General features: G+C 38.3%; 1 protein-coding gene across 1 annotated transcript in view; it reads left to right on the forward strand.

The window, feature by feature from the left end:
* Window positions 1-1,292: 1,292 nt before the first annotated feature.
* CFTR (CF transmembrane conductance regulator) overlaps window positions 1,293-12,121 on the forward strand; it is a 187,313-nt gene continuing 176,484 nt past the window's right edge. Inside the window, exon 1 of the mRNA XM_082631970.1 lies at window positions 1,293-1,360. Coding sequence (XP_082488096.1) covers window positions 1,308-1,360 — 53 coding nt within the window. The 5' untranslated portion in view covers window positions 1,293-1,307. The remainder of the gene's footprint in view (window positions 1,361-12,121) is intronic.

The following is a 12,121-nucleotide window of genomic DNA, read 5'->3' on the forward strand; positions in this document are numbered from 1 at the left end:
CATTTGAATTTTTCAATTTAAACTCAATGTGCCCTTGCTTTTACACAACAGGATTCAGGAACGAAAGATTTGGCTCTTTAAAAACCATCAAACAGGCACACAATCCACGCAGCAAAAACTCGGGGAAGCTAGGGCGCCCACACCTGGGAAAGCTTAGATGCCCTTCAAGAATTGAAGATGGCGTTTCTCTGAGGCAGGTCAGCGTTAACATGCTACCTTCCCTTCAAAGATTGTTTGGATTCCTTTCAGTGTTATTGGTCAAGATGTGTTGCTGACCTAGACTAGGAACTATAGGATGGCGGGTGTGTCTACACACTGTCCGCTTGTCATCATCGTAGTCGCTAACACACACAAAAGCCTTCTTGAAAAATGCAAGCCGGACTGAAAAACTTAGGACAGACAATGAACAAATCCTGGGCGGGTAATGGACAAAGCGGCAATTATAGAGATTCCCTCCACCTGCAGTACTTCTCCTAAGGGGCCACACGTGCAGCTCACCTAAGCCTGAAACGAACAAGCTTGGTTTTTCCCTCTGACACTCAAGGGAAGCGCTAAGGCGAACACATCAGACGCTGCCGCGGAACTTTGCAGCTCTCCGAGGCTGCAGTTTGATACAGGAGAGACGTCTTTTCGTTCCCCTTTCAAAAGGCACCGTGCAAACCTAACACGAACCCGGCTAGGATGTCGGAAAAAGGGAGGAGGAAGAAGGCTCGGGGAAGTTGGCCGCGGCGTGCCCTGGGTCTCGCGGAGCCTGGCGCGCAGGAGGGTCCGGGAGGCTCCCGGCGGACTGACTGGCTCTGCTCCCGCTGGTGGCTCCTTCTGTCTTCGAGCGTCGGAGACCGGACCTGGAGAGCGGCCGCGACGGTCCCTCGCCTGCGGGCTGGGCTGGGGCCGGACGGTAGGTAGGGACGCGGACCTGGAAGGAGCGCGCGCGAGGGAGGGAAGGCTGGGAGTCAGAACCGGGAAAGGGTGGCACGGAGCAGCGAGGGAGGGAAGGAGGCGAGAACGAAGGAGCGGGCGCGGTGCGGGCGCTGGGCGCGGACGGGGTGGAGAAAGCCGCTAGAGCAAATTTGGGGCCGGACCAGGCAGCGTCCAGCTTTTAACCTGGGCAGTGGAGGCGGGGGAAGGAGCGAAAGAAGAGGGGAGGTGTGTGTGGTAGGGGTGGGTGGGGGGAGTTGGAAGCAAATGACATCACAGCAGGTCAGAGAAAAAGGGGCGAGCGGCAGTCTCCGAGAAGAGTAGGGCATTTGGCATTAGAAGCTCGTGCCCGGCCTGCCCCGGCAGGGACCCCAGTGCTCCCAGAGACCATGCAGAGGTCGCCTCTGGAAAAGGCCAGCGTCGTCTCCCAACTTTTTTTCAGGTGAGAGGGTGTCCAGCTGAGCTTTGGAAGCACACGTGCCCAGGAAAGAGGAGGACGCGTGTATGGGCTGGGTTTTGGGGAAAGTGGAGTAGTTTTTTAAAAAGATGCGCTGTCATTCATTGCTATGGAGGAGAACGAGGATTTTGTGGAATAAGATAGAAAACATTAGGAAGAGATAAAAGAATGAACTGAAGCCGATTGTGTGAATAAAGAGCCTTAGCTTAACCCTGAAGTTTTAACTACTTGCAGCTGAAAATCACTCTTAAGACCCCCAATGTGCTACTGTGCAATTGTCTCCTTAGATTTTCCTAAGAAACTTGTGAATTATAAACTTGTTAATAACAAATACTTACGTTTGGCCCCTATTTTTCCCCCCCTCATGCCTTGGAAACTTAGAAGTCTTCTTGGCTAATGTACTACAAGTGCCATGCCTGCATGTAGTAGGTGCTCAGAAAAAACTTGTTGACTGAATTTTGAACGTTTATAGGGGAGAAATATAGAGTGGGTAATATGTGCTTAAAGTTTTTATTGTTATGATACTGAGTATATCTAACAAGTATTTGCCACAATTCCATTATTCTTTCTTTTAAGAATGAAAGCAAATCCTTCGAAATATCCGTTTTAAAAAAAGCCAATTCTACAAGCTATACCTTTTAAAAGAGGGGTCAGAATTACCATGGAAATGTGAAACCACGGGAATAGATACTGAAGTTAAACCAACTGACATTTAATAAATTGTACTCTTATCCTACTTTACATGTGATGAGCCATAAAAGCTTGTGAACTTCATCTAATGAGATTTTAAAAAATAGAGTCTAAGTTCAGAGTCTTAGGCAAAGTGTAGTTAGATGTAGCATTTCATATTTGAAGTGTTCTTTGGATACTGTATCTACTTTATTTCTGTTATACTTGTATGAATGAATGAATAGGTTCAGCTCTCTCATGGGATATTACTTAATTCATAATTATCTAATGAATCAGCATACTTAGGTATCAGAAAAGCCAAATACATTATAAGTATGCTTATATGTGTATGGGAGGAAGGAGCTTGGCTTTCACATCTTTCTAATGTTTTATTCTCTGAATGTGCAGCAAACTGGAACTCAGGTGCTAAGGAGAGGGCATAGGCCATAGAAGGAGAGCTCCTCCCTGTGGATGGGAGAGAGGGACTTTACTGTTTGGAATTGCCTCTTGGGTGGGTGTTTTCAGCACCTTTTGTTACTCCATCTATACGAATGGGATTGTCTGTTGTTCTGTTTTCCTGCTATTTACAAAATCAGAATGCTAATTGGCATAAATTGTAGCCTTTCTACTAGAGCACTTGGAGGAACCTAAATGCTATTCTGTCTAAAAATGCAGTCTTAAAAAAATGCAGTTTTCAGAAGAATACATATCCCATGGCTACGTCTAAGTATAATATTAAGGAACTTTAAATTAGCTCATTGTTGATTTAAATTATATCACTGTTGGTCTATCAAAGTATTTTTTTCTTTTCTTAAAACAGATCACCTTACACATTTTGGTATAGTTTTAAAAATACTCTCAGGTGGATCTGTTAAAAAAGAAATATTATAATGGCTACTAAATTTGTGAAGAGCATACTCAGTCCTGCTCTTCAAACTACTTTATAATAAGTTGCTCTAAGAATAGGTATATTTTTAAAAGTTAAGTTCCTACTATTTATAGGACCTGACATTCACCTAAAGTACCAGTGATTATAAACTTCCTTCTGGGTTGTAATTCTGAAAGGGTAAGAAACGTATTTTCTGTCTTCGGATTAGACAGTAGTCCTGCTTAGTGGTCCAGAGTTTTAGGCTTTGGATTCAGATTGCTTTGATTCAGATCTTGGATCTGCTACTTAGTAGCTCTGTGACCTGAGGCAAGTCCCTTAACATCTCTGTTTGTGTGACTTGACCTTTAAAACTTGGACACTAGTAGGACTGATGTCTTAGGGGTTAATCTGTTGAGAAAAAGCATGTAAAGTCGTTAGCCTAGTAAATGTTAGCTGCCACTGTTATTATTATTAATTACCATATTTTTACATTCTTTACAATACCACATACCTTGTTTATATAAAATATTCAATTCATCTTTGTTGAATATAATTTTATGACTATCCATCTGTATGGGCAATGAATGGGCCTAGATGAAAATTTAATTTAAGAAAAATCTCGTCCAACATGGCATTACCAGATATACAGGAAAAAAGTCATATGCTTGTATCATATGTTGTTAAATGCCTTAGAATTTAACTTTCTGAGCATGATCCATTCAGTTTCACAGTCATAAGAGAGTAAAGCTGTTTGGTCTGGTTTATAGATTATATTAAATATCTCTTTTATTGTCTAGATATTGTTACTGGGAAAACTAATAATGTTTAGGAAAAATTTAAGTACTTTACTTTTTTTTTTTTTTTTTTTGACCGTACGCGGGCCTCTCACTGTTGTGGCCTCTCCTGTTGTGGAGCACAGGCTCCAGACGCGCAGGCTCAGTGGCCATGGCTCACAGGCCCAGCCGCTCCGCGGCATGTGGAATCTTCCCGGACCGGGGCACGAACCCGTGTCCCCTGCATTGGCAGGCAGACTCTCAACCACTGTGCCACCAGGGAAGCCCTAAGTACTTTCTTAATTTTGCATGAGTTTCACATCAAGTATGGAATTTGAAAGATATCTGAGGTGTCATAATGCATAAAATAATAATAATGTCAATATTATAAACATAACCTAAAAGAGAATTTCACCACAAAAATTCAAACAGTGTGTATCATGGAGACCAAGTTACATTAACTTAAAACTTTTATGAAATACAAAGATGTTTTTAAACTAGAGGTGATATATTTGCATAGAATTTATAATTTATATACCAGTGCAATTGATTTACAAATGTTTACCAAGAGAGATTATGTTTTTCATTTTTGAGCAATTTGTCAAGTTTACATTTTCTAACTTTTAAAGGTGGTTATTCAGTTTGTCCTCTGTCTTCTCTCATGCCCTGAATTTCCTATATTCTCTTTAGATGTTAGATTGTGTACCAAACCATGTGTCAGATGACACAGCTTGAATTTTGGTCATGGTTTTCATACCAGAAGTCTAGATCTATACTTGAGGAATTGTCAGAGCCCCACAGAATCCATGTGTACAATGCCACAGGTTTCTTACAAGACTGGATATAGGGGCCCCCAATAAATTCCACAGGTAAGTCTCAAGTAAGACCAAAAAGTAAACAAGGTTAGGCTCTTCTTATATACTTATAACACATACCATACAGTGTAACTGTAATATTCCATCCCTTGCTAAAGAGGGAAGTGGAATCAGTTGTCTTAACTAGTTCATTAATATTTTATGTTTGATGTGACAGTCAAAATGTCCTCTAGAGCCAACTGATACACTAGGGAAATCATGGTTTTTCAGTTTTCCATTTATGTTTCATGGGAAGAAGTAGGAGTTAGTGTGATAATATTCAATGCATAAATGTTAAAACTTGTTTAAAAGGCCCTTAACTTGTCCCCAGTATAAAATGTATTATTATTGTCAGTGTCGCTTCACAGGAACGTATAATTTCAGTGACAGAGGTACAATATAAGTATAGGATTGCAAAACCATCAGGGAAGGGTGTTAACCGTTTAGCGTGCAAATGTTGTTTATGTTGTTTATCAAAACTTTAAAAACTCCTCTGACTCAGCAGCAATTTTGGCAATTTTGATTCCAGTGATTCCTGACGCATCTGTGTAGGGCTCTTCCCTGGAGCAAAATCCCTGTGATGCAATGATGTCAAGAGGAGAAAACAGATTATGATAGAGGTCTGGTTGTTTGGGAACCCTGACTGAAGGCTTACTTTATAAATATGTTAACATTACTATTTCAGGTGCTTCTCTTCAGCTCCTAAGATTTTACCTGTGGTTGTTTGAAAGTAAAATTAGCATTACAAAGTGGCTTTGCTATTGAACCTAAGAGTTTAGGCTCCTTTTTGCAAGAAACCTGTAAAAATTCAATTAGATTCCTTGATGTAGAGAATGAATATATTCTTACAGAGCTCTGAATGATCTGTTTTCACAGCTGTATCCAAGTTGCAAGACTTGTCAAGTTTGCTATTCTTTGTGCAGCTCTGTTAGCTTTGTACTATCTTTTGACATCAATGACTCTTTCAAATTGTAAAGCCCTGGATGTCAGGGCCTTCTATGACTTGTTTAGATTTCAGACCATTTCAAGACTCCTGCATGCAACAGTTTACTAAATATTTCTTTGTGATGATGATAATTCCATGGTGATCCATGGAGATTTATGGATATTGTAGTTTGCTGACATTCAACAGTCCTGTAATACAGCATTATTCTGATAAAGAGAGGTCAAAGCAAGCAGGACCCTGGACAGATTTTCTAATACTTACAGTAATTATTCCATGAAATATTTCTTATCTTCCTTTATAGCCAGGCCTTTGCCTTGCGGGAAGGCCTGCTTACTAATTCCTTGCTCATGAGGTCAAGAAGTGATTTGAAGATTTCTGCTAAGTCCTTATGGTTAGGATTCTTAGCTCTGAAACTGGACAACTGGGCTTTACCCTGATATAATCAGAGAATTCTCCCATAGGTTGCTTCAGAGAACTGAGTCAGAGCAATACTGACTTTGTAGGTTATGATTCAGGGCAGCTTGGAGGATACCTTAATTCATTAATTCACCACCTTCTGTATTCTATGAGAGGCATTTTGAAGGGTGAGGTGGACAAGGAAGAAATTGGTGCTGCCTTCATGGAATGAGTTCTCTGAAACCCAGATTTTCAAGGGCTTAAAGTAACTCTCCCTGGGCATCTAATCCAGTCTTAGACTGGTTAAGGAAGGCTTGCTGCAGGAGTGGCTCTTGAGTTGGCACCTATCCAGACAAAAAGGGTAGGGCTGGGTTAGGAAAAATTTAAATACAGAAGTGGCAGCCTGTGTGTAGGACTGGCAGCAAAAGCGAGCATGGCACCTTCAAAAGAGTCAAAGAAGTTCCCGGTAACTGGAGCATAAGATGTGTGACAAAGATTTGTGGGAGCTGGGTCTGGAACTCTAGCGAGGGCCAGATCATAAGGGGCTTGGTGAACTTTGTCTGGGCTTTATCATACTGAAAGTGAAAAGTCGTGGCTTTGTAGCAGGGGAGCAATGTGTCCAGTTCAAAGCTGTTGCAGTTTTGCGAAAAACTGATGGACTGAAAGAGTAGCAGTTGGGATAGAGAGAAAGATGGATTTGAAAGACATTAGGAGGTAAAATCAACAGGTGTGGTAATTGATTAGATGTGGAAAGTGAAGAAGAGAGAAGAATCAAGAATGCTGTCTAGATTTGCTGACATGGGTAGCAGTGGGTGATGGTGACACTTGCTGAGGGCAGAGGTTTCAGTTGGAGGAGGCATCTTGGGAGGGGAGGTGGAGGCTTATGAAGACTCTCAACTTCTTTTTGAGATGAAAAAGGAAATGATGCATACGGCTCAAGGCCAGGTAATATGATTATCTGAAAACACATTGAAGTGATTTAGAGCTTTAGGTGAGAGATATTTAGATGTCAGAGGTGACAGTCAGAATTGTAAATGCATCCCTCACACTGTTCAGTAAAGTCCGGGGTGGTATCTAGGTAATAATTTAAAGTGCTGACTTTTTGAGCTTTTTTGTGATATGGAGTCACCTGAGAGTGTGTCAGAAAAAAAGCAGCGGTATACTAGGGATAGCACTAGTTAAATTCTACCTAGAAATTCTACTTAGCACCCTCTCAATACCCTCCCCTGCAAACCCACCAACTGATATATGAAGGGTCCCCACCCTACCATAACTTCACACATTTAAACAGCAGTTTTTACGCAGCTGATTTCTATGATCATAGACGTTTAAGAAGGACATATGAAAATTCACTGGGGCTTCAAGTATTGTCTGCAGTGATTGAAGAAAAGATCTTCTGGAATACAATCTGAAAAAAATATAACTGAAAAAGGTAATGCATGGTCATTAGCAAAAACGTATTTCAAAGTTACAGAAATATATAATGTAGAATGCGTAAGCCCATGGGTAACACTGTGGTTTCAATATATATTTTAAACTCTAAGTTAATACCTAATACCACTATTAAATTTTGTAAATCTGAAAAAAGAAGATTCTCATATTCTTGAAAAGATTACGTATCATTGTTTTATGTTAAAACTTTGAACCTGTTAAAGCACACAGAACTTTCTTAGCATGGCCTACATAGGTGCAGCTACCTTCTACCCAACTTCACACCCACCCCCAACACCTAGTGAAATTCTTAACTGAAGTTCTTAACTTCAAAATGGGACCCAGGTGTTTCATCTGTTACCAGTCAGACCATTATGTGAAAATTAAGCTTAATAGGCAGAATCCTAGAGGTGCTGACAGCTGTGTTTCGAGGAGATTCCAGGCCAGACCTTGGAGCCCAGTATTGGCTATGGGAGCAACTAGAAAATGAAGCCACTGCTGGCCAGGATTAGCAATCCTCATAGAGGCAGCATACTGGAGAAACTTTATAGGAAGCTCTCTTTACACATTTTAGTTATTTTAAATATCTCTACGAACTCTGGAAAATAGAACAACAACAACAAAGCTGTACTTTTTTCAGCCAAAATCCATTGCTATCCTTTAGATCAGGGGTTGGCAAACTTTTTCTGTAAAGGGTCAGGTAGTAAATATTTTCAGTGTTGCGGGCCACGTAGTCTCTGCCATTGTAGGGAAGCAGCCATAGACAGGATGCAAACAAATGGGCATGGCTGCGTTCCAATAAAACTTTATTTATGGGCACTGAAAATTGAATTTCATATAATATATTTTTTAAAAATTCTATTGCAATAAGCTTCAGAATTTGCAGCTTTAAAATTACTTAGTTTTAAATAAAGATCTAGAAAAAATTTCAGGGCTCATTTGTAATTAACAGTGTATTCAATAATTGAGTAATTTTAAAAGTAAGGGAAACACATGCAAAGTGGACTTTTCAGAAGAGGGAACAGTAGTTTAACATTAGATTAGATATTAACTTCTCAGAATAGTTTTGTCTTATAGGAACCTACTGACCATCTCTTCTTTACTTCTTTTTTGCATATACATTTTTTTTGATGCGTCCTTTAAGGTATAGGCTCTATCTTACCCATCTTTTTGTTCCAGCACCTGTCTGACTCCCTGGTGAATAGTAGGCCTTTAAAATATACTTGTTGAATGAATAAAACTTGACTAATTCAGTTTATGTTTATGCTTCTAAAATTTAATTTTTGATGGAAATGTAAAAATTTACTTATAAATATGAAATTTAAAAAACTTTCCATTTGACTTTTCTGAAGATAAAATATCAATTTTGAATAAAAATATTAGTTGCTTTACCAAATCCATGAATTCTAAAGTATAACAAAATAGGAAAATTTGTTTCTTTTGTTTGCTTTCTTGTGTGGGTTATAGGACTTTCTAGGAAAATTCTAGGTTAAGTTAGTACACTATTATTTTCTTCAGAAGATCAATGCTTTGCTAAAGATGAGCTTTCCACCTGAAATATTTTTTCTCTTCAAATATCATGTGAGTATTCTGGGTGCCTGACAGTTTAATTTTAAAACAGATTATTTAAATGATTATTTCCAGAATTTCTTCCTAAATGTATATACCACAATCTAGTCTTAAAAAAAAAAAAAGACCTTAAACTCATTTTAGTCTTGGACCTCTGAATACATTTTTCAAAATAATAAATAAGCTGATGAAATATTTATTACAAAAGAACTTCTCCCTTTCAATCAAAGATAGGGTTGGCTTCTGAAACACATTAGCCTCTTTTCCACCTCTTTTCATCTGAGATCTATTAGAGTTAATCTCTCCTATCCATAAAAGTGAATGTATATCTTGTATATATGGACTGTGAACAAAAGTGCACAAATAAATCCCCTATGGATTAATTTGATTATGGAGCAAACTTGGCTCAACATCATTCATGCAGTTAAACAATAGGTATTTTCATAAATCAGTTTCATAAATCAGAGCATAAAATATATAATGACACTGAGATCCAAAATTTTATTCACTGTATTAAGAGTTTATAAGACTGATGAAATTAAAGCTCCAATTCAGCCATCCCAATAACATCAGAGCTAAGTTTTTATGCAATTTTATTAGCTAGAAAGACAACCACTGTAAAATGAACTCATTAATGTAAAAGTAATTTTTTGAAATACTAATGTGATTTTTATTCATTCATTTATTCATGAATGCATGCCTTTATTCAGTATAAATGTTGAATCTCTGATATATTCCAGGATATAGCAGTTTGAAGGCTTAGGCCACATATCAAAATCTATTATACATTCTAATTATTCTTTTACTGGAATTTTCACATTGATATTTTTAATGAGACAATTTTATTTCTCTTTGGAGCAAAGGCCATCGTATATATCTATAGATTTTCCCTTACTCCATTTAACGAAGGGGGCCTAAATTTTTTATTGATTTACCAAATGACTGAATAAAGGTCATCTCACATAATAAACTTTTCTAAAGTCAACAACAGTATAATTCCTTGACAGCAAATATTGTTTGATGTATTTAAAATTTTTTTAAATACTTCCTATGAAATGTAAAGATAAGAACATTATGTTTAGAAATGTATATTGGATTTAGTCCTTGAACATAGTCTTTGGATCCACTGAGGTGTTAACTTGTAACTTGGCAGCCTTTTTGAACTGTCATACAAGGTTTTGCTGGTTCAATTGTTTCTGTTTCTGCCAAGGGTAGCAACACAACTCTTGTCTTTCCTGAGTCACGGTCTGTCACTCCAGCCACTATTACTGCAAAGTAGAGTCAGATTCTGGGGTTAGTAGACACGTATGTTATTATTAAAAAACAATGAGTTGCCAAATCTCCTATCAATGAAAATTTGATCAAAGTTTAGTTATTCTGTTGGAAAAGAAATCTAGCTAGAAACAGGATTAAAAAATTCTTTTTTTTTCTTTTGGCTGCATTGGGTCTTTGTTGCTGCGTGTGGGCTTTCTGTAGTTGCAGCAAGCGGTGGCTACTCTTCGTTGCGGTGTGCAGGCTTCTCACTGTGGTGGCATCTTTGCTGCGGAGCACAGGCGTGTGGACTTCAGTAGTTGTGGCGTACAGGCTCAGTAGTTGTGGCTCACGGGCTCTAGAGCGCAAGCTCCGTAGTTGTGGCGCACCGGCTTAGTTGCTCTGCGGCATATGGGATCTTCCCAGACCAGGGCTCGAACCCGTGTCCCCTGCACTGGGAGGCGGATTCTTAACCACTGTGCCACCAGGGAAGTCCCAAGAAATTCTTTAGGTAAATACTTATGTGCTTAAAATTAGAAGCCCTTCATAAATATCGGTATTTTCTATAGCTTTAGATAAGTGCTTCTCAAGTTGCCAATCACCTGCTCAAAAAATATATTAAGATAGATCTATCTATAATATATCTTACATTAAATATGCAGATTCCTAGGTCCCACTCCATACCAACTAAATCCAGAATCTCTGGGAGAGGGCAACTATAATCTTGATTTTTTGTTTTCTGTTTGTTTATTTGTTACATTTCAGGTGATTCTTTTTGCATACTAAAGTCTAAGAGCCATTAAGTTAATCTTAAGAAAGTGGGTTTAAATGGCCCAACTAGTGCTTTTCAACCTTAATGAAAGATTGGAAAACTGCAGATTTGAGGACAAAAACTAGGATTCTACCACATAATCATAAAATGTGGGATATGGAGGTGATTCCATCTTCTCCCAGCTCCACTAAACTTCTCTTTCCTAAAATTCTTCTTTTAAAAAAAAATTTTTTTTATTGCAGTATAGTTGATTTACAGTGTTGTGCCAGTCTCTGCTGTACAGTAAAGTGACTCAGTTATACACATACATTCTTTTTTTATATTCTTTTCCATTGTGGCTTATCACAGGATATTGAATACAGTTCCCTGTGCTATACATTAGGACCTTGTTGTTTACCCATTCTAAATGTAATAGTTTGCATCTACTAACCCCAAACTCCCAGTGCATCCCTCTCCCTTGGCAACCACAAGTCTGTTATCTATGTCTATGAGTCTGTTTCTGTTTTGTAGATAGGTTCATTTGTGCCATATTTTAGATTCCACGTATACGTGATATCATATGGTATTTGTCCTTCTCTTTCTGACTTACTTCACTTAGTATGATAATCTCTAGGTGCATCTTAACATTCTTCTTTTTAAATCTTAGGATCCAAGGAAGAGAATTTTGAAAGTTCACATTTTTTTTAGCAAATTAACAATAGAAGTATAGATATTGTTCAACTTGCCACAGAATTCAAAATTTCCCCTTAAATAGTTCTTGAAATCTGCAGTTTTGCCTCCAGCATCCCCTAACATTTACTAAGCACTTTCTATGTACCAGGGATTATACATATTATCTCAGTGAATTCTTCAAATAATTTTAGATAGAGTGTACATGTAAGAAATATGTAGTTTAGAAAGATTAAAGAGCTTATACAAGGCCACCCAGCTAATTACTGTGAAGTCAAGACATGAACTTACATTGATCTCTAGAACTCTTAACCAGTGTATCACACTCTCCAACAATCTAGAATGGAATTGGTAAATTATATAATTTCACTTAATTTTGTATATAGGTTTTCTTAATTTTCTTGTCTCTGAAATTTATTTTTGATACACATATTATAAATAATATTATTTAAATTAGGCATTAGACTCTTTTCTTCTTGGAAGTGCCAGGAGCATGCCCTCTTACAGTGTTTTGCATGGATCCATATGACAAACTACTTGAGGTGGAG

This window comes from Mesoplodon mirus, assembly GCF_964341445.2.
Source record: "Mesoplodon mirus genome assembly, chromosome: 9".
Classification (NCBI taxonomy): Eukaryota; Metazoa; Chordata; class Mammalia; order Artiodactyla; family Ziphiidae; genus Mesoplodon; species Mesoplodon mirus.